Source organism: Rhipicephalus sanguineus, chromosome 3 (assembly GCF_013339695.2).
Source record: "Rhipicephalus sanguineus isolate Rsan-2018 chromosome 3, BIME_Rsan_1.4, whole genome shotgun sequence".
Classification (NCBI taxonomy): domain Eukaryota; kingdom Metazoa; phylum Arthropoda; class Arachnida; order Ixodida; family Ixodidae; genus Rhipicephalus; species Rhipicephalus sanguineus.
In genome coordinates this window covers 155611026-155629157 of record NC_051178.1, presented here as the reverse complement: position 1 = coordinate 155629157, position 18132 = coordinate 155611026, and the positions used below count along the sequence as shown (strand labels likewise).

The 18132-nt window shown below is 46.4% G+C and overlaps 2 protein-coding genes across 4 annotated transcripts in view; one reads left to right on the top strand and one right to left on the bottom strand.

The window, feature by feature from the left end:
• The window catches only part of LOC119387528 (fibronectin type-III domain-containing protein 3A), a 75717-nt gene extending 72365 nt beyond the window's left edge, over nt 1-3352 (bottom strand). For 2 of the 3 annotated variants that reach the window (XM_037654941.2, XM_037654942.2), the window contains exon 1: nt 3250-3352. In XM_037654941.2, coding sequence (XP_037510869.1) covers nt 3250-3298 — 49 coding nt within the window. In that variant the 5' untranslated portion in view covers nt 3299-3352. The remainder of the gene's footprint in view (nt 1-3249) is intronic. The other variant, XM_037654945.2, reaches the window with a different exon arrangement.
• Nucleotides 3353-5650: 2298 nt separating this feature from the next.
• On the top strand, nt 5651-12339 carry LOC119387529 (uncharacterized). The gene is made up of 2 exons (XM_037654946.2): nt 5651-6185; nt 11523-12339. The coding sequence occupies exons 1-2, from the start codon at nt 5823-5825 to the stop codon at nt 11826-11828; spliced, it is 669 nt and encodes a 222-aa protein (XP_037510874.1). The 5' UTR covers nt 5651-5822; the 3' UTR covers nt 11829-12339.
• Nucleotides 12340-18132: the final 5793 nt, after the last annotated feature.

The window sequence follows — 18132 nt, the reverse complement described above, 5'->3', positions numbered from 1 at the left end:
ACTGTTGTCTTCCTCGCTTTCCCTTGGAGGAAAAAACAAGGTGAACTGACATGCGGTTTGACAATCAACATTCCACGAAATTCTCAGTCCCGCAACGCAGATGATGCAATGCTGATGATTAACATGTTGTCGTACTGGTTGATTTATAAAACATAGCAATTAACAGTAATTTTTATTCTACGCTGTCCACATCAATGCTAATGTAATAATTACATGTTGATGAAACCTTTGTGGCAAAGTGTGCAACGCGTGGCAGTGGCTGCAGTACGCTTAGGCTGGCCATTAGACTATATTGCGTTAAAGCTGTTTACATTGTTTTATACTGTTCTTTACAAATCCTATGTTCGAAGTACTTATCGCGACGATCGCTTTCAGTCAGCACTTTCAGCGCAGTGATTAATTGTTCGCATACATTTTACGTTCTCTAGTGTATTTTTTCTATAGTGTGTTTTATTTTTTACGACACTGGATGTAACCTTCCCGTCGACTTGGGTTCCACGTCAACGTGAATAGCACAGCGAGGCATAAAAACGAATAAGCACAATGACTGTGGGCGCCATTGACGTAGACGGCCTGCTTTACTCTTTGCCGCACGACAAACGACGTATGTGAGAGATTATATACATGATGATAATGATGAGTGTTTGCTTCCGAGTAGCTGTGGCATTTATGCAGCGGCTTTTGTTAAGCTTTTGACTGCATACTTAGGATCTACAGTGATTGGATGACAGATTCAAACAAAATACTGGTGTACATGTATAGGTTCAACAGTCGCGCCAACTTTAGTTTGGTTGAAATTTATTTAAGCAGGATTGACCACGACCTACAATTCAGTCTATATACGATGATATGTAGACGATAATCTTGCCCTTACTGACCCGGTATCGATGTGTTGAAATTATAGGGCGAATTTGCTCAAGCTTTTCAAAGAGAAGTGCGAAGGCTCGAACTTCGATCCCGTTTGAAGTTTCGAGCAGTGATGGCATTCATTGGACATAAACAGATGGTTCAGCAGCTCTTGCCCGCGCTAGGCATGTAATCTCCGCGGTCTGTTAAGCCAGCTCAACCGATACCACCTAGACTACAATGTGTTGGCTCTACAGACGTCCGTTCGTCTTATTGAAAGTCTAATGTTGGCGAAGATGTATTGCATTTGTGTAATTGAATTGATGAAAACGTGCTCACACTCGCCGAGTGAAAGTTTCACAAAGCACCTTCGCATGTTCAGGGAGACGGCCTACGCTGAGAACACTTTGGTGCGCCTGTGTGAAGTAATTATGGACGTAATGAAGGCCAGCTGAAGCGAAAGGCCTCCTTTGTAGAGAAATAATTCCTGGGCAAGAGGCCAGTCGCCGCGGCATTTCTTAGTTCCAGCACTATCTTTCACACCGCTTTAAGAAGATGGGTGCCAAAGTGACAATGCAAAGCGCCTAAGCAGACAACAGAGCTGTTGTTGTCTACTCAAGCACTTTTGCATAATTGTCACATATCGCACTAGCAAGGACAAACTTCAGCACTAGTGGGTGCGAAGTCACTGCACAACCATGGCAACGCATGCGGCTATTATCAATCATCTGAAGGTGTGGGAATGGTGTAGTACTTGAGGTTCCACTCTGCTGCGGAAGGTAATACATCGGCCAAAATGGCTAGTGTCTTAAAGGGGCCCTGCAACACTTTTTCAGCATGGTCAGAAAACGCTGCCAAGAGGCAGACGGGGCTCCTGGGAACACGCAAAACCAAACATATAGCGCAGCACGCGGCCTGGAATTTACAATTAATTCTCAAGATATCAGCAAGAAATCGCTCGCTCTTCTCTCGACAAATGATGCCATAAACCCGAATGATCGCGTCATAAACACGAAGTCCACGGCTATTGGCTGATTTGATCATCGTGAGCTGCATAGTTACAGCGGCCGCCGCGGGATGTCGCGACGTGCCCGCGCGCTCGCTCGCGATCTCACTGAAGGTAAGCCGCGCGTTAGAAGAAAAAATATATATATATATATATGAAATGCTCAAGGTCACGACGCGCGCTGACGAACGGACGTAGCCTCTTGCCCGTCCTTTTATCTTTTGTTTATCAAAAAGAAAAAGAAACATGTGATAAACGTTTAGCCAAACCTTCAGTGCCATTGTGTAAGGCAGCAATTACGTATAGTTATCTGGAAGCTCACCTTACGTGTATGACACATAAGCGCTCGTGCTATCGCCTCCTTGTCTCTTGTTCGATTTCTGGCGCTTCTTTATTTAGCAATAAATTACTAACTCGTTCAGCAATTCATCCTTCAATGCTCCCACAGATATGTATCACAGCACAGGTATCCCCTAAAGAAACAGGGGCAGTGAAGTGATCAAAGTGTCCGTTGTGGACGCGTCGAGAGGTCAGAGTCAGTGTTTACACCTACGCCCTGTAGCTTTAAAAAACAAAACACGTCCATGTAACTGTGACACTGACGTCAACTAAGTCGTCGGACACACTGAACGTGAAAAAATGCAACGACATTGCATATGACAGTGCTATATGATTGTACTAAGATCGCGCGGGAAAAAAAATTCTTTTCCGTAGTTAGTTATTTTTCACCCTTTTTTTTTTTGTTCACAATTCCCAGTAGCAACTTTATATGAGTTATTTCGGAAGGAATTTCAACGCTATGCCTTTCAAAATTCGAAGTGTCATTGTCCGTATTTCGGTCCCGCTTGAGTAAAAATAATTAGCATCCGATAAACATAATTAGACAAACAACACCGAGCAAAGTACGTTTACTTGCAAAGTAGATAACTGTGCCCAACGAACGTTCCTCAAGAACTTCGATAGCGTGAACAAGAAAAAAAAATAAAACACTATAAAACAAAACTATATCACAGATTGCAAAACAACAAAAGGTGCACACCTAAATGCCACGCGCGATGGCCAAAGAATAAAAAAAAAGGCAGCTTCGCACTAAGGATGCTAAGCCTAAAGGACGTGCGGAGCTGGGCAGCCTTCTTTCTTTCTCTTCGGTGTTCTCTCTTTCTTTTTCTTTTTTTCAGATTTTTCTTCCTTTCTTTATTTCTATTTTTCTTCCTATTTTTATACGTGGTTCTGCCTACGTTACGCCAAGTCCAAGGACAATGCGGGGTAATTCTTGAATAAAGAATAAAGAAAGCTACACCAGACTACGACAGCATACGACAGCCCGGGCCCCTCAAGTGCTCCGCACTTAAAAAAAAAAAAAACGAAAATGCCATAGGAAATTGATTTTTCATAACTGTAGTAGTAGGGGCCATTGCCATATTGGTGGGCGCCGGTGTGGTCCATCCTCCATGGTCCGGGATGGCTCGAAGGCCCGGGCGGCTCGGGCCGCCAGCCATACGCCACCGGATTGGGCGGGGCAGCGTTGTAGCCCCAACCTGGGACAAGGATTATATAGCTATAGCACTCCTCTTCCAGAAGAAAGTCGGGCGAACTCACAGGCTTGTGACACTGAAGCCTGTCTTGCACAGGCGTACTGTTAAATGCATTGCTAGAAGACGTAGTGATCGCGTAAGAAATCAAAACGCGAGTTGCATATTCATGCAGCATTGTTGAGCATGAAGCAGAAAGCGTACTGTGCCGTTTTTCTTCGCTTACTGACGCCTTGGGTTCGCTTTCCTAAAGCGATCTTTGTGACACAACTCACCTCTGAATACAAATCTGCCATAGACGTGACGTAAGCAGGTGCATTTAGCGGGCGAAGTTATTCGTGATATGAAGTATAGCACGTAAAACAAAAAAAAATACGACACGTGCGTTTCCCTTTGGGAAATTTGCCACAGCTTATTATTATTATTATTATTATTATTATTATTATTATTATTATTATATTATTATTATTATTATTATTATTATTATTATTATTATTATTATTATTATTATTCCTTTCGTACCAAAGGGCCGGCGAGTGTTCAATTCCCCATGCGAAAGTGAATTGGCCCGCAAGTGTAAGCAGCTTACTTTGAAGTTTTTGTCACATTTGGCAGTAGCGCCAGCACACACAACCCAACGGATGGTAGAAGAAAAAAAAAAAACTGAAGCGACGCGACGCACTCTTTTATCGTGACTAATTATAGCGTCTACGAATGAGACACTAAAGAAAATATTGGAAAAATTCACCCCCTACTCGGCCAATCCACTGCACTGGGTATGAGCCATGCTCGGAGGAAAACACCACCACCTCAGATCGCTTAAAGCACGTGTTGCCGGTGGTGGCTACTTCGCGCCAAATTGGCTACTTTTCGACCCTGTCTGGCGACAAAAATTTCAGGTCGGCGCCATGGCTAGCTTCTGGCTACTTGGAACTTCTATCTTTGCGCATTAAGCAGCCATTTTTCGTATTATTTGCAGATAAAACACACTATTTCCAAGCTCTTCTGTCGTATACCGTCCGATGCGCGCACGCGTCCTCCCTCCACCAGCAGGCCGGTGGGCGACGCAACGCACGGCGCGCCTACAAATGCGAAGTGGCGAATTTATGTGCATGCTGGCAAACGTGTAACTAGCGCGCTGCCCGCCATCTATGCTGATGTTAAGCGCAATTTTATCATTTTGATGCGCACCGCGTGTTCTCGTGTGAACTTGAGAAAAACGGAGATGAGCGACGAAATGAAGCTGGACTGTTGTTATGCAAGCTTTACTAATCAAGTTCGATCTGCGGCTTCAAATAAAAACTGCTTCGACGTTTAATGTTCGTACTGACTTGTTGGCTGGAATGTTCCAAAATTACTATGTATCTGGCAAAACTATTCAACGTAAACGACGGCGCACCGAATTTATTATTTTATTTGCAAGTTATTTGTGGCTTGAAGACCATGCAAGAGAGAAGTACTGTGCCGTTATTTCTACAATCTTCCTTGTTCATAACGGTATTATTTACTGTTCAAATATAAAAGCTCCACTCATAATACCGCTTCAGTGTTCAATTTGGCGATAAAATTAAATGACATGGCTACTTTGGCTACCTTTAGCTTCAGTTCTGGCTACTTTTCAAATCCACCCAACGGCAACCCGGCACGGAGGAGTAGTTTCCAGTGACTGAAGCTTTTCCGAGTGCACGTGCTCCGCATGCCTTGGATACGGTCTAGAGATGCGCGAACATTGCCAAACTCGAGCTGAGCTAACTTCAGCGTGCGACGATTAGATGAGCGATTAAGCTTAAATCGCTGACACGTGGAATACATATCTTATTTTCCTCACTTTCATTATGGCTGGAATCGTCGACGCAGGCGCGATAAACGAAGGCGTCGTAGCGCCGTCGATCTTGCCGGTGAAAGGTGCCCATACAGACTATTTTACGGATCTGTTTCGATGCCGCCACTGTTAACCACGCCGTTTGGTATCTTTAACAACTAAAGGAACGATGCTACGGTAGACGCATACGCATGTAAACGGTTGGGTTGGTGCAATCGAAGTTTAACGACCTTATTGATTCATGCCGCGACAATCAAAAATAAGAAAACATTCGTTTCACAGCCCAAGGTGGCGTCAACCATGTGTCCTACGTAAAATCGTCTATAGGCTTTGGCTAAGCATCTACACGTTAAACTGCACTGTATTCAGCGAAACCAATAAGGCCGAATGAAAAACAACTGCGAAATCATACTAGAGATGCTGACCTGCGTACGCCTGCTGGTTGCCACAGGTGAGGGATGGTGGAGGGTACAAGTACTGGGCAGGAACACGTGGAGCTGCGTACAACTGGTTGCCACAGGTGGGGGACGATGAAGAAGAATAAAAGTACTCGGCAGGGACACGCGGCGTGGCCGAAGAAGTTGAAGCAGTCGGAGGCGGGCCGAGTGGTAGGACGATGCTGCGCGGCCGGGCGTTGCGGCGTTGCGGCCGTCGGGGTCTGCGGATGGCCCTGCAGCGCGGCACCGACGGCGGGCCCAGCAGCCACGAGCTGGCCTTGCTCGAGCTCGTGCGGTGGCACCCGGGAGCCCTGTCCAAGCCCGGCGAGCCGCGGCTCGTGCTGGGCGTGGCGCTCCGCTGGATCAGTCATTGCCAGGACGACCCGCCACTTGTTGAGGCTGCGCTCGAGGCGCTCGGATCGTTGCTTCTTCGACATCGCGCCGGGCTACGCGAGTGTTGCTTCGAGCTGCTCATGAGCGTCTTCCATCTGCTCGCATCGCCAGCGGCTTCGGTGCGCCACAAGGCGCTTGGACTGACGCTGGTGAGCATGCGCGCGGCAATCTACAACGCACCCTGTTCAGTGCACACGCGTTTTTTTCTATCTCTTGTGTGCGTCACTGCGACCCAGCGTAGTTTGCCACTTAACGTGGAAGCAGGCAGGAGGCGCTCGTGCATACCATTGAGACTGTCTAGACCGTGCCACAGTCTAGCAGAAGACACCACACGTTTACAACTAAAAAGGGGGGGGGGACGCGACAAAAACAAAGATACAAGACAAGCGCTCGTCTTAATTAGCTTCTTGCGCTGTAAAAATTAACGTATACCAACTATCCCGCATCTCGACGCTCCTATCAGAAGGCACGACGTTGGTTTCTTCGTTCAACAATGAAGAAAGGCTCCTCATGGCATGCATGGTGCTGTGACCACAGGCGTGCGCGCATGGGAGCCCAGCGGGCAGTACTCGCCACTTCCATGGCCCGCTACGTCCTCTGGCTCCTGGACGCGAATCCATTCCATGTCCGATTCCAGCCGAACATACATTTAGTTCTATAGTTCGTCCTTTACCTACTTGTTCACCGCGTGTCACGTGTTTACAATGCAGGCTGCAGAGTCAAAGTCGAGCCAGAACGGACCTATTCGCCAGTTCGGTCGAAACGAATGCGGATAAACTTCGGAATTCGAACATGACGGATCAAATGTCTATACACAAGAATATGGTCGCTGTTCTTTGGGCACACTGAAAACCAATGTGGGACCTTGCTGACAAGCAGCTAAGACGTACAACATTAAACCGTCTTGTCAATCTTCAATTAACCATTATCGAAAAAATATGTGTGTGCGCGTAATACATGTCCCCTCTTTCCTCCTTGCTCTCTCTATTCTTTTTTCTCCCCTTCCCCCTCCCCCCGTGTAGGGTAGCAAACCGGGTACAACCTGGTTAACCTCCCTGCCTTTCCTTCGCTTTTATCTCTCTCTCTCTCAGAAAGACGAAACAAACAAAACAAATCTCAATGGCGTGCCAGCCTTGCACGAGCGTCACCGTCCGCTGTATGGAACTTCGGTGGAACTATTGGCTTCTTGAGCAAATCGCACCGGAACGCCCTGATGCACCGTTCTGCCCGATCATCGTGGCGCATGGGCGCCCCCGTGAGCATCGGTGTGATTTGTCGAAGATAGCACATGTTACGCATGCGCGCTTGGCAAAGATAACTTACGGCGGACGATGACGTCAGTGCGAGAGTGGCGAAGCATCTAAATTTGTCCATTCTTTTTCTTTACACTCTCTTTTTGACCCTCCTTCTGTTTGACTTGTTGGTTTCGCGTCCTGACCGGTGGAACGTGACGTCATCACGTACTTACGTCTCAGTTATGGGGCTCAAATCATTGGGGTTCGTGCCGCAGAAGGCTGTTCTGATGGCAATCATCGTAATTCATTTAACCGATAACGCCTTAAATCACCGCACTTCGAGCGCACCCGGCAAGCTTTGTCATTTCTCTTGCCATGTTATCGTGTTCGTTACTCTTTTTATTGGTACATTTTTGAGCTGGCTGCGTCTTGAGCTCATAATTCCAGAGCACCCTCACCAGAGCTTGACCTATAGCTAATGGGCTGATAAAGTACATAAAGAAAAAGATATTGACGATAAATAACCGTGCGCTCAAAATTATTCGTCAGTGTACGCTTTTCTAGCTTCGCTTCAATCCGCGAAACGAAAAAAAGAAGCCTAGAAGGAAACGATGCGCACATCATTATTGGTGCAGGTTCTTTGGTTTCCCGTCATGATAGCCTGGCAGCTTTCGGGACACTTAAATAAAACCGCGAGCTACAAAGAAGAAAATACAATCAATTCGTTTATGCAGTTCCGTTCTGTACAAAGCAGCGGCCTCCACTTAAATTGCATTTAGGTTTCGAAAGGAAGGTGGGCGTTGTACCTGTCACTCCTGCAAATAGGTTTTGACTAATCGTAAAATAAATGGCCATTTCGATCGTCTGATTAGAGAAGGCAAACATGGTGACCCAGAGGGGCTGTGACTTGTTATAGGTGGACATGGATGTATGAACATTCAAGTTAAATGAAGTGCACCTGTCTCATATATGGCTCCTACACTTCGCGTTTACCTATCATCCTACCAGTTCAGCAGCACACGCTACGGGGTAAAAAAAAAAAAAAGAAAAGAAAGTGAAAGAGACGCTATTAACTATAATGGCTTCAGCTGATGTCACGCGAATTTTCCAGAGATGTGAAATGAAAACAACGAGCAGTATCTGTTTTACGACGACGAGAATGAATTGAAAGGGTAATCGACACGCTCTACGTTATATTTAGTAAAATCTATCGCACAGACGTTCTCATTCGGGCACCCGCTGAACACATACCCATGCATGTCGCCGTTATTTTCACCTTGATCATCGTCGTCCTATTCAAGACCGTAAAAAAAAAAAAAAAGTCAGTTTCGCCGCAAGGGCGAAGCAATGAATGTGATAGCAACAAAGTGGAGCGTTATACAAAGTAAGTCTAGCAGCTAACTCCGTTGGGATACGATCTGGCGTAACTCTACAAAACGCTGGCATTAGGGAATACGGCCGCTCCAGGGAACAAAGCGGTTTTCTTGATGTCTGTCGCTTCAACGCGAAGTGTGCAGCGAGAGCACATTACCTACAAGGGTATGAGCCGTCTACTGATTTCAGTCGATTCCTTTTGATAAAGTTCGCAGTTGCCGCCCGAGCGACGTAGCAGCCCCCCCCCCCCCCCCGCCGGCTAGGAAAGGATCAGAGCGTATTCAACAATCAATCAATCAATCAATCAATCAATCAATCAATCAATCAATCAATCAATCAATCAATCAATCAATCAATCAATCAATCAATCAATCAATCAATCAATCAATCAATAAATCAATCAATCAATCAAACAATCAATCAATCAATCAATCAATCAATCAATCAATCAATCAGAACTTTACTATAAAACACGCGATAAACATTTACACAAATATTTCGACTCTTAGCATATATGTGACAAGTTATCGGCCCAACCTGATATGCCTGCTTATGTAGGCCACGTTAATGAGCAGGGCTGCAATAAATAGTTTAATCATACGCGCGGACAACCATATTAGCAACGATGTAACTTTATAATCACTGGGAAAAACCAAATGGTAATGATAAACTTGAAATACATCGTAATAAGCGAAACCAGGCAGAAGTCCAGGAAAAGACGGAGGCTTGAAGAGATGAAAAATCCGCGAACAGCGGGTGTCGCAGCTACACCCCACATTCAAGGAGTTTTAATTGTGATAAGCAGGAATAAAAAGTACTTTTAACCACGGACAAAAAGGAGAGGGACGAAGACTGGACGCCTGCAGTCTTCTTTCCTCTTCTTTTGTTCGTGCCTGTTAGCGCCGTTAAAATTCCTTTACGGCGAATGTCAACTAACCCGACTTGGTGCCCTACTTCAGGAATAGAAATGCCTGATATTTAACACAATGTCAAACGCACAAAAGAAACGATATCAAAGCACGTGCATTTAAGGCTGTACATGAAACAGTGTTTTTTATCATACGCTCGTTTTATTGGTATGGTGAACGTGACTCAGCAGTCTTGCTCAATGTACGGTGTTGTTCCCGGTTTAAGGGAACACTATAATGTGTGGCTGTCAGTTTGCTGGCGCTACTGCATGCTGCAAGTAGCGGCTGACTGCGGGTCAATGCACACGCGTTTAGAAGGACGCCATTGCCGCCGATAACAACCCATCTGCTACAAAACCGGTTTATTGCACACCTTATTACTTACCAAAAGAAATAGTTCCGCACATTCTCTACACTCACGCGTTTCATTTGGCACCGAACCGTATCCTTTATCACACACGGCTGTATTCAAAACAAATACGTGTGACAAAATCGCCGTCTTTGTACGATAAGGATTGCCCGTCTAACGAACAGGGACAGAGTCGCTTGCCGTCTCGTGCACTTTACAGAACCAGCGCACGCAGTTCCTCCTTTCCTATGCTATCTAATACCAAACAATAAAATAAATAGAATAAATATTTTTGGTTTGAATATATATCGTCTCAATGGCGCTTGCTGTCACCACAGGATGTATTTCTTTCCGAGGGGACTACCAGCTCAGTTGACCTGCTGTTATCGCATTATATAAATATATATATATATATATATATATATATATATATATATATATATATATATATATATATATATATATATATATATATATATATATATATATATATATATACATATATATGCAACTCACATTCGACATCTTTAATCGGCTTTGGAAAAGTTTACTGGACCACTATCCAGCCGAATAACCACAACACCCCTCCACCCCCCGCCCTCCCTTTCTTGTTCGTCGTAAGTTCAATCGCTGCCGCCGCCTGTTTCAAGCGTAACGATTGATAAATTATAATTTATCTATACATGTATACGTCGGTTACTCAGCGCTGTAAGTTTACTTGGCTTCAATGCATTACGCAATCCTCTCTGTACAACTCTCAGCAATGAATGAATGAATGAATGAATGAATGAATGAATGAATGAATGAATGAATGAATGAATGAATGAATGAATGAATGAATGAATGGCAGCGCCAATTCGGGCGGTTTTAAAGCAGTAGCTGGCTTGTTTACATGGATGTTTCACTAATGTAGCGTTTATATAGGCTGCATTCGCGTTCACTTCACTGTCGTGGCAGTGTGAATAACGCAGTGCATCGAACTGCTGCGTCAGGAGCTCAATATGGCAACTTCTGGGAGCCCTATAATTATAACGTCGCCGCAAGCATAAATAGTATTTTTCCAAGTTTTCATAAGTTGAGGCACAATAATAAACCTAGTCATAAAGAACTTGATAGCGGCACGTGAAACAAGATGAACCATACCAAGTTCCCATATTTGTAAAGCTTAAAGATACTCTCAACACATTGGAGCATGCGCGCTCTTGTGACGGGACCCGAGGCCTTTACACTTCTGGGGAAGGCTGTACTGATCGCAAGACACTATGAATCAGTGCCATCCTCCTCCTCCTCCTAATCATCATCATCATCATCATCATCATCATCCATTCTTCCGTGCATACAGCAGCATGTGCTTGCCTTCCACATTTTTGTTAAACTAATCCAGACCCCCTTTTTTATCTCTCTATATACGCCATGTTCCTGCCTTCAGCCATTCGCGCTAGCGCACGATACAGGGTTTCTTTGAGCACAGACAAGGCTACAGCTCTTTATCTCTACTAAAGCAGTGGACACCCAAGATGTGTCATGATAAGATGGTGGAGCTGCTTGAGGGTACAGATACCTTACTGGAACTCGTTCCCCTTCCCAAACGCACGTATTAATCTATAACGTACAACGCAGATCCTCCTGGAGGTGGATCCGGTGTGCGCGTCCCGCGAACTTCTCTACCTGGCTGCTACCGGAGACCGGCTGCAGCGCCTGGCCACCATGGTGGCCTTCCGCCGGCTGCTATGTCGCGGTCCGGGTCAGCCGTTCAACGTCTGGCTGCTGCCCATGCAGGCCCTGTACGAGCTGTACCTAGAGCACGCCGAGCAACCCGCCGACGACGTCCTGCGCACGGAGGGCTGCCTCGGTCTCGAACTGCTCGAGCACACGTGCGAGTACGTTGACCATTGCGACTCCGAAGACCGCGCGACGCCCGACTAACGCTGCGCCCAAAGGACTATACATCTTCCTGCTTGAAGACCGGAGGCTTGAAGCACAAGTCGCGCACGAAGACGCGTCGTCTAGCTCGTCTCCTCGAAAGGTCTGCCGCCATTTCACGAGCACTGCGGGCAACGCGGTCACGGATCAGAGAAGAGGTCGTCACAACTGAACTCTTTCGCTCGACTCCCAAGAGACGCGCGCGTAGTTAATCGTGCAGTCAGCGCAGTTTTTAACGCTGCTTGCACCTGCGCGGCCAGGCAAGCATATGTTAGCGAAAGAGCATAGTGGTGTAACGTAAAGGCTGTTTTGCCTTACAAAGGAGCTCGCACGCTTTGAAAGGAACTGGTTCACCTTGTCAGAGTGTGAACGTAGTATCCGTAGTTATCATCGTGCTATAGCTATATATAGGCAAGCGCCAGCGACGCATACTATAAAGCGCTTAGCTGGCGATTAGCGCCGCCCAAAGCATGCATTTACATTCTAGCTGCACCTCTGACCACATGCGTAACGCAGCATGGACGTCGAATTGACTTCTAAATAAGGGAAGGGGGGGAGGCTCGATTTCTCGTGTGCCTGTCATCTGCTTCAGCCATCAATTGTAAAATGATCGGCAGTTCCCAGCTGGCTCGGTGTCTCTTTAATAGCGTAAACATGCCAGCTGCGCCGTGTGCGCCTCTACACACGTTTCCAGATGTCGGTCTGAACAACTGATAACCGATGATTAATGAGCACGGAAACATGAAAGGACACAATAAGCGCTGAAGTTCCAACTGATCATTTCACAAGTGCCTGTAGAATGTTTACTAGCATGAACGAAAAAAAAAAAGACGCCAGGCCTGCGTGGAAAGCGCAGCACAGTCACAGCGAAAGCTGGAAGAGCGGCATTTCTAGAGCCCGTTATAAACTCTTTTGTGGCTACTAATAAAAGTATATTAGCAACTACCACTACGCCACAAATCATAATTTTTGGGAAGTTGGGAAGCACCACCACGACATTATTCGTTATCTGCGGAGAAGTCGAGGTACCATCTGTAAGGCAATTATGTGCACTTTGTTGATGCGACGGTTGATGGGGATGACGAATTATGGCTGAGCCCCTTTGTAAGGTTGGAAGCTTTCAACGACCCCACTATAGTAACGTAATTCATATTGTGTGACGCCCGGTCGTTATTCAACTATCCCACCACGCTTTATAACATACGTTACCCAGAGAAACGGAGAGCAAGGGAGAGAGAGAGAGAGAGAGAGAGAGAGGAAGTTAACTTTATTGAGAGCCTGAGGAAATGGATCATGAGAGCTTTATGGGCTTCCTTGGCAACCAATAGAAGTGCACTTGCGAGGAACCCACTACGCTATAAATCATCATAATTTTTGTGAAATAGGGAAGCAGCCACTATGCAATTTTTCATCATTCTGCGGAGAACCGTGGTACTCGCTAAACACTTGTAAGGCATTATGTGCACTTTGTTGATGCTGTGGCTGATGACGATGAAGAATTATCGCAGAGGCCTTTGTAATGGGTTGGAAGCATTCAACAACCCACTCGTTGCGCAATCTGCATTGTGTGACGCCCGGTTACAGAATTTGCGTTTGTGTGACGCCTGGTTGTTATTTTACTCTTCGACCACACTACACTACATATGTTAATGTGGTTCCTTCCCGACATGAAGCCTGTATAGGGTCTTTTTCCAACGCAGTTTCAAGGACCGGCATGGCTCCGATTGGCAATCTGGCGCAAAAAAAGGTGTGTCAGTCGGAGCCATGCCGGTGTTTGAAACTGCTTTCTGTTCTTACGCAATGTAGAGGACCATTTTCTGCGCACTGTGTGCCAGCTTCGCCTGTGCAAACGGTTGCCGAACGTTGTTGTATCTACGAGATACTTGCCTGGAAGCTTACATGGATTTCTAAAAGAAGTAGTTTTAGCTAGTAACTTTTTGTCCGCTCGCTTTTCGCTCTATTATCTATCCACTGTGGCACGGAAGAAATTGTACGAAGACCTTTGTGACGTTGTACTACCTGTACCGCTGTATAGAACCATGTGCCCTGGGGGTCGATGGAGAAATGTACTTAAAAGGGTCAAAAGAATGATGGTACCTGCAGGAACGAAAACATTCTTCTTTCAACTACATTCAGGTACACTTCCAGTCAAACCTTGGCTAGAGGAAAAGGGCATGTTTGTGCCATGGGGAACCGATTGCTTAATATGCAGAAAAGTCCAAACGATAGACCATATGTTCCTCGACTGCTGGGACGCCGTGTTTTTATGGGACGTACTGCAGCGTACCATCAAAAAAGATTTCCCCTTACACCCCCCTGGAATTCGGTATCTCTCTGTCGAAAGTGATGAAAGGACACCGTTTGATCTAATAATGTTGATTACACTCCACAGCATATGGAAGCGCAGGATGGCCATGCGGCATGCTGACGTGAACGCCCCGTCCGGCGCGTCAATACTTCAAAAAAGTGTAACCCGTTTTGCTGAGGAACAAAAATTTCTTGAAGATGTCCCCGATTGGTTAGATCGTGTAGAGCTTCTTTTACAAATGAAGGAGGTTTAGAGTGTCCTCATTAGTCCCTGTTTGGCCCTTCCCTGTTTTCCTGTAGATCCCTCTCCCATTATACGCAACCAGTGTTTGTATTGTAAATAGCATTTCTCCTTGCAATTGTTTGTTACATGTCAAAAGCAGGCAGTAAAGAAAAAAAAAAACGGCATGGCTCCGAGGTAGAACACTGGGCTCCCACGCAGAGGGCCCAGGTTCGAACCTCGTTCCATCCTGGAAATTTTTTCTTATTTCCTTTTTTTTATTATTTCGTGCGATAGCGGTTACGGACACTGGCGGCGGCGGCGGCGGCGGACAACTACGGCGCCAAAAACGGCCGTTGAAATGATCTCATAACAGCTTTTGCTGTAAAACGTTAGGAAAGGTGACACACACACACACACACACACACACACACACACACACACACACACACACACACACACACGGCAGATCGAACCACACTTAAATGAATGAATGTGCACTTGCAAGGTTTCAGTATAGGAGCACAAACACGCGCTTATACAGTAGCCTTATACTGCATGCTTTGTGTTATACCACCTTGCCTTATGAATAACGGCGTAAACACAGTAACAAAAATGTGGCAAAAAACGAGGTGTGGGATGAAAAAATTGAGGGGCCATTCCACTATGTGAAGGTGGATGGCTAGTGAAGCTATTTAGTACACGACACATAATTTCGAACCGTGCATAGCCGATCACTGACCCTGCAACTAAATCCGATATGTCTGTCGATAATTGTTGGGGTTTAACGTCCCAAAACCGCAATATGATTATGAGGGACGCCGTAGTGGAGGGCTCCGGAAATGTCGACCACCTGGGGTTCTTTAACGTGCACCTAAATCTAAGTACACGAGCCTCAATCATTTTCGCCTCAATCGAAAATGCGGCCACCGCGGCCGGGATTCGATCCCGCAACCTTCGGGTCAGCAGTTGAGCAGAAATGCTTGTCCAGGAAGCGCCTTTTGAATTCAGCGCATATACGCTCAAGCTTTCCATTTGAGCAGCATGCGTTCCCTTCGTTATTTTTAGTGGACCAAGTGGTGAGTGGTAGGCTTTGCCCAATTTATGTGGTATACATACGTTTCTACTCGCTGACAAACGGAATGACCTAGCCACATGCTGTTTCGCTGAAAAAGGTAACACGATTTGTTCGACAAATAATTAGCGCAGCTTGCACTAAGTCGTGCAAGGCTGGGCTGCTAAGCACCTATGTGGTCCTGGCTTTGCTAGGCTTTTACCTTCTCACCTCTCTTTCCCACCCATTGCTATACTCTACTATACATGGCTATGCTTGCTCTGTTTTCTTTTTTCTATCTTTTTTGTGTCTGTTTCTTTCTATCTATTTCTCTCCGTGTCTATTTCTTTCTCTGTCCTTCTATCTCTTTCTCTCTTTCTTCTCTTTCTTTCTGTATCTCTCTCTCTCTCTCTGTACGCGTTCTCCCCTCCTCCTTCCCCTCCTCTTCGACATCACACCTGTCCTCCTCACCCCCACTTCCCATCCCCACCCCCTTGTTATGCTATACTACACAAGGATATATGATATGCTCTGCTAGCGTGCCTGGATAGCCGAGTGGTTACGACGCTCGCCTTCGAATCGTGGGGAGGCGATTGAGCGGATGCCGGTTCATGATGATGATAATTTTCTGTCTACGACACACGGCAAACCACGAGGAGGAGGAGGAGGAGAAACATTTCATCATCATCATCATCATCAGCCTGTCTACGCCCACTGCAGGGCCTGTCTACGCCCACTGCAATCCAGTCAGTTACCCTTAATGACCACCGGTTATCCTGCCGACGTGCTACGTGGCCGGCCCATATCCATTTCTTCTTCTTAATTTCAACTATGATATCCTTAACCCCCGTTTGTTCCCTGACCCACTCTGCTCTCTTCCTGTCTCTTAAGGTTACACCTATCATTTTCCTTTCCATCGCTCGCTGCGTCGTCCTCAATTTAAGTTGAACCCTCTTTGTAAGTCTCCAGGTTTCTGCTCCGTAGGTAAGTACCGGTAAGATGCAGCTGTTATATACCTTCCTCTTGAGAGATAGTGGTAGACTACCATTCATGATTTGATAATGCTTGCCGAATGAGCCCCATCCCATCCTTATTCTTCTAGTTATTTCACTCTCATGGTTCGGCTCCGCGGTTACTACCTGTCCTAAGTAGACGTACTCCTTTACAACTTCCAGCGTCTCGCCACCTATCGCGAAGCGCTGTTCTCTGCCGAGATTGTTCCACATTACTTTAGTTTTATGCATATTAATTTTCAGACATTTATTGGCCACTATGTACACGGTGTTGATGTTCAGTGTGCGAGAGCCACTAATGGTCAGGCGGCCAGGAGACCTTGGGCCCTGGCGGTTCCCTCTGCCCGCTCCGTGACCCACACTTGTGTTTCCGGGTCGGAGCTGAGCAGCGTGGCCTCCCACTGCTGAGGGGTAGTGATATGCGCAACCAGGGATTATTAAGTTGCTGCGTTTTAGGGTAGCCCCAGAGGACATGGTAGAGATTTGCGTTCTCTTTTTGGCAGAGTTTACAACAGCTGGAGTAAACTGAGGGGTTAATGCGCGATAGAATAAAGGGGTTCGGGAAGGCATTCGTTTACAGTTGTCTCCAAATGATTTCCTGTCTCTTCTTTAGAGTTTTGTGCATTGGGGGATAGACTAATCTGGCTAGACGGTAACGTTGCGTGATCTCCTGGAATGTTACCATGCGGTCGCACGCCGACGGCCCTGGGCTTTCGACTCCGGTACCCTCATTCCCGGTCGGTGAATGGCCTTCGGCTCGGAGAATGAATGCTCGAGCCTGGTTGTGGGCGGCCTCGTTACCGGAAGCGACGCATGGGCTGGAGCCCAGGTTTTTGTATGGTGCGGTGGTTACGATTGCGATTGAGGATGGAATTAGCCGTAGGGGATATTCGACCCCGGGCGATATTTCTGACGGCAGATTGCAGTCACTTATAATTATGGTACTCGTGGCAAAAGAGCCTCGACCCTAACAGATTTGCTGTAAAACTGACTGCTTGCGAACTTCTCGGCTTCACAGTCGTCAGACAGAAAGTCACGGATACAAACTGCTGGCCGAGTTCCCTCTAGGTCACCAAGTGCGGAAGGATTAAACACTTGCCCCATACAGACTCGCTTGGACGCACCGCTGGTATGTTTGCCACGCATAAGCCGTTCGAGAAATATCGAGCAACAAGCCGACAGTGACAAGATCAATGTATTTCGTCAAGTCCAGGAAGAATGCCGCAAGGTATAGTGTGGCGGCACCCTGCGTTAAGTACGTGAATTCACCGAAGACTCCTCGCGACACCATACGTATATCACACCTTATTACCATAAGTTATGCGTAGAGAAAGAGATTAGCCTGTCGGCACGTCCGATTTACTGACGTGCGCGGGACGTCCTTTGTGTTCAATGTAAAATCAGCACGGTAAACGTGCGTCACGGGGCACCTGGTGCCACTCGTATCTCTTGCTATGAAATATTTAAAGAAATAGCAATTTTAGAAGAGCGCTACTGATACGATCTTTTACTTATGTGTACACGTGCTTGACCTGGACAAAGACCATAAATGACCGGCGTTACTTTCACTGAGGTTCAGTTGGCAGTCAGCGCCTATACTTACTTCTTTGTCTTTGTTCGGTTTCGCTGTTTCGGCTTACTTTGAAGACAAGCTAATCAGCTATAGCCCCCCCCCCCCATTCACCTCTCGTCCTCCAAGATGAAATTGATCGC

Coding starts and splice junctions, on each gene's coding strand:
- LOC119387529 (XM_037654946.2), top strand. CDS start 5,823: ATGCTGCGCGGCCGGGCGTTGCGGCGTTGCGGCCGTCGGGGTCTGCGG. Junction 6,186..11,522: donor AGGCGCTTGGACTGACGCTG/GTGAGCATGCGC, acceptor CGTACAACGCAG/ATCCTCCTGGAGGTGGATCC.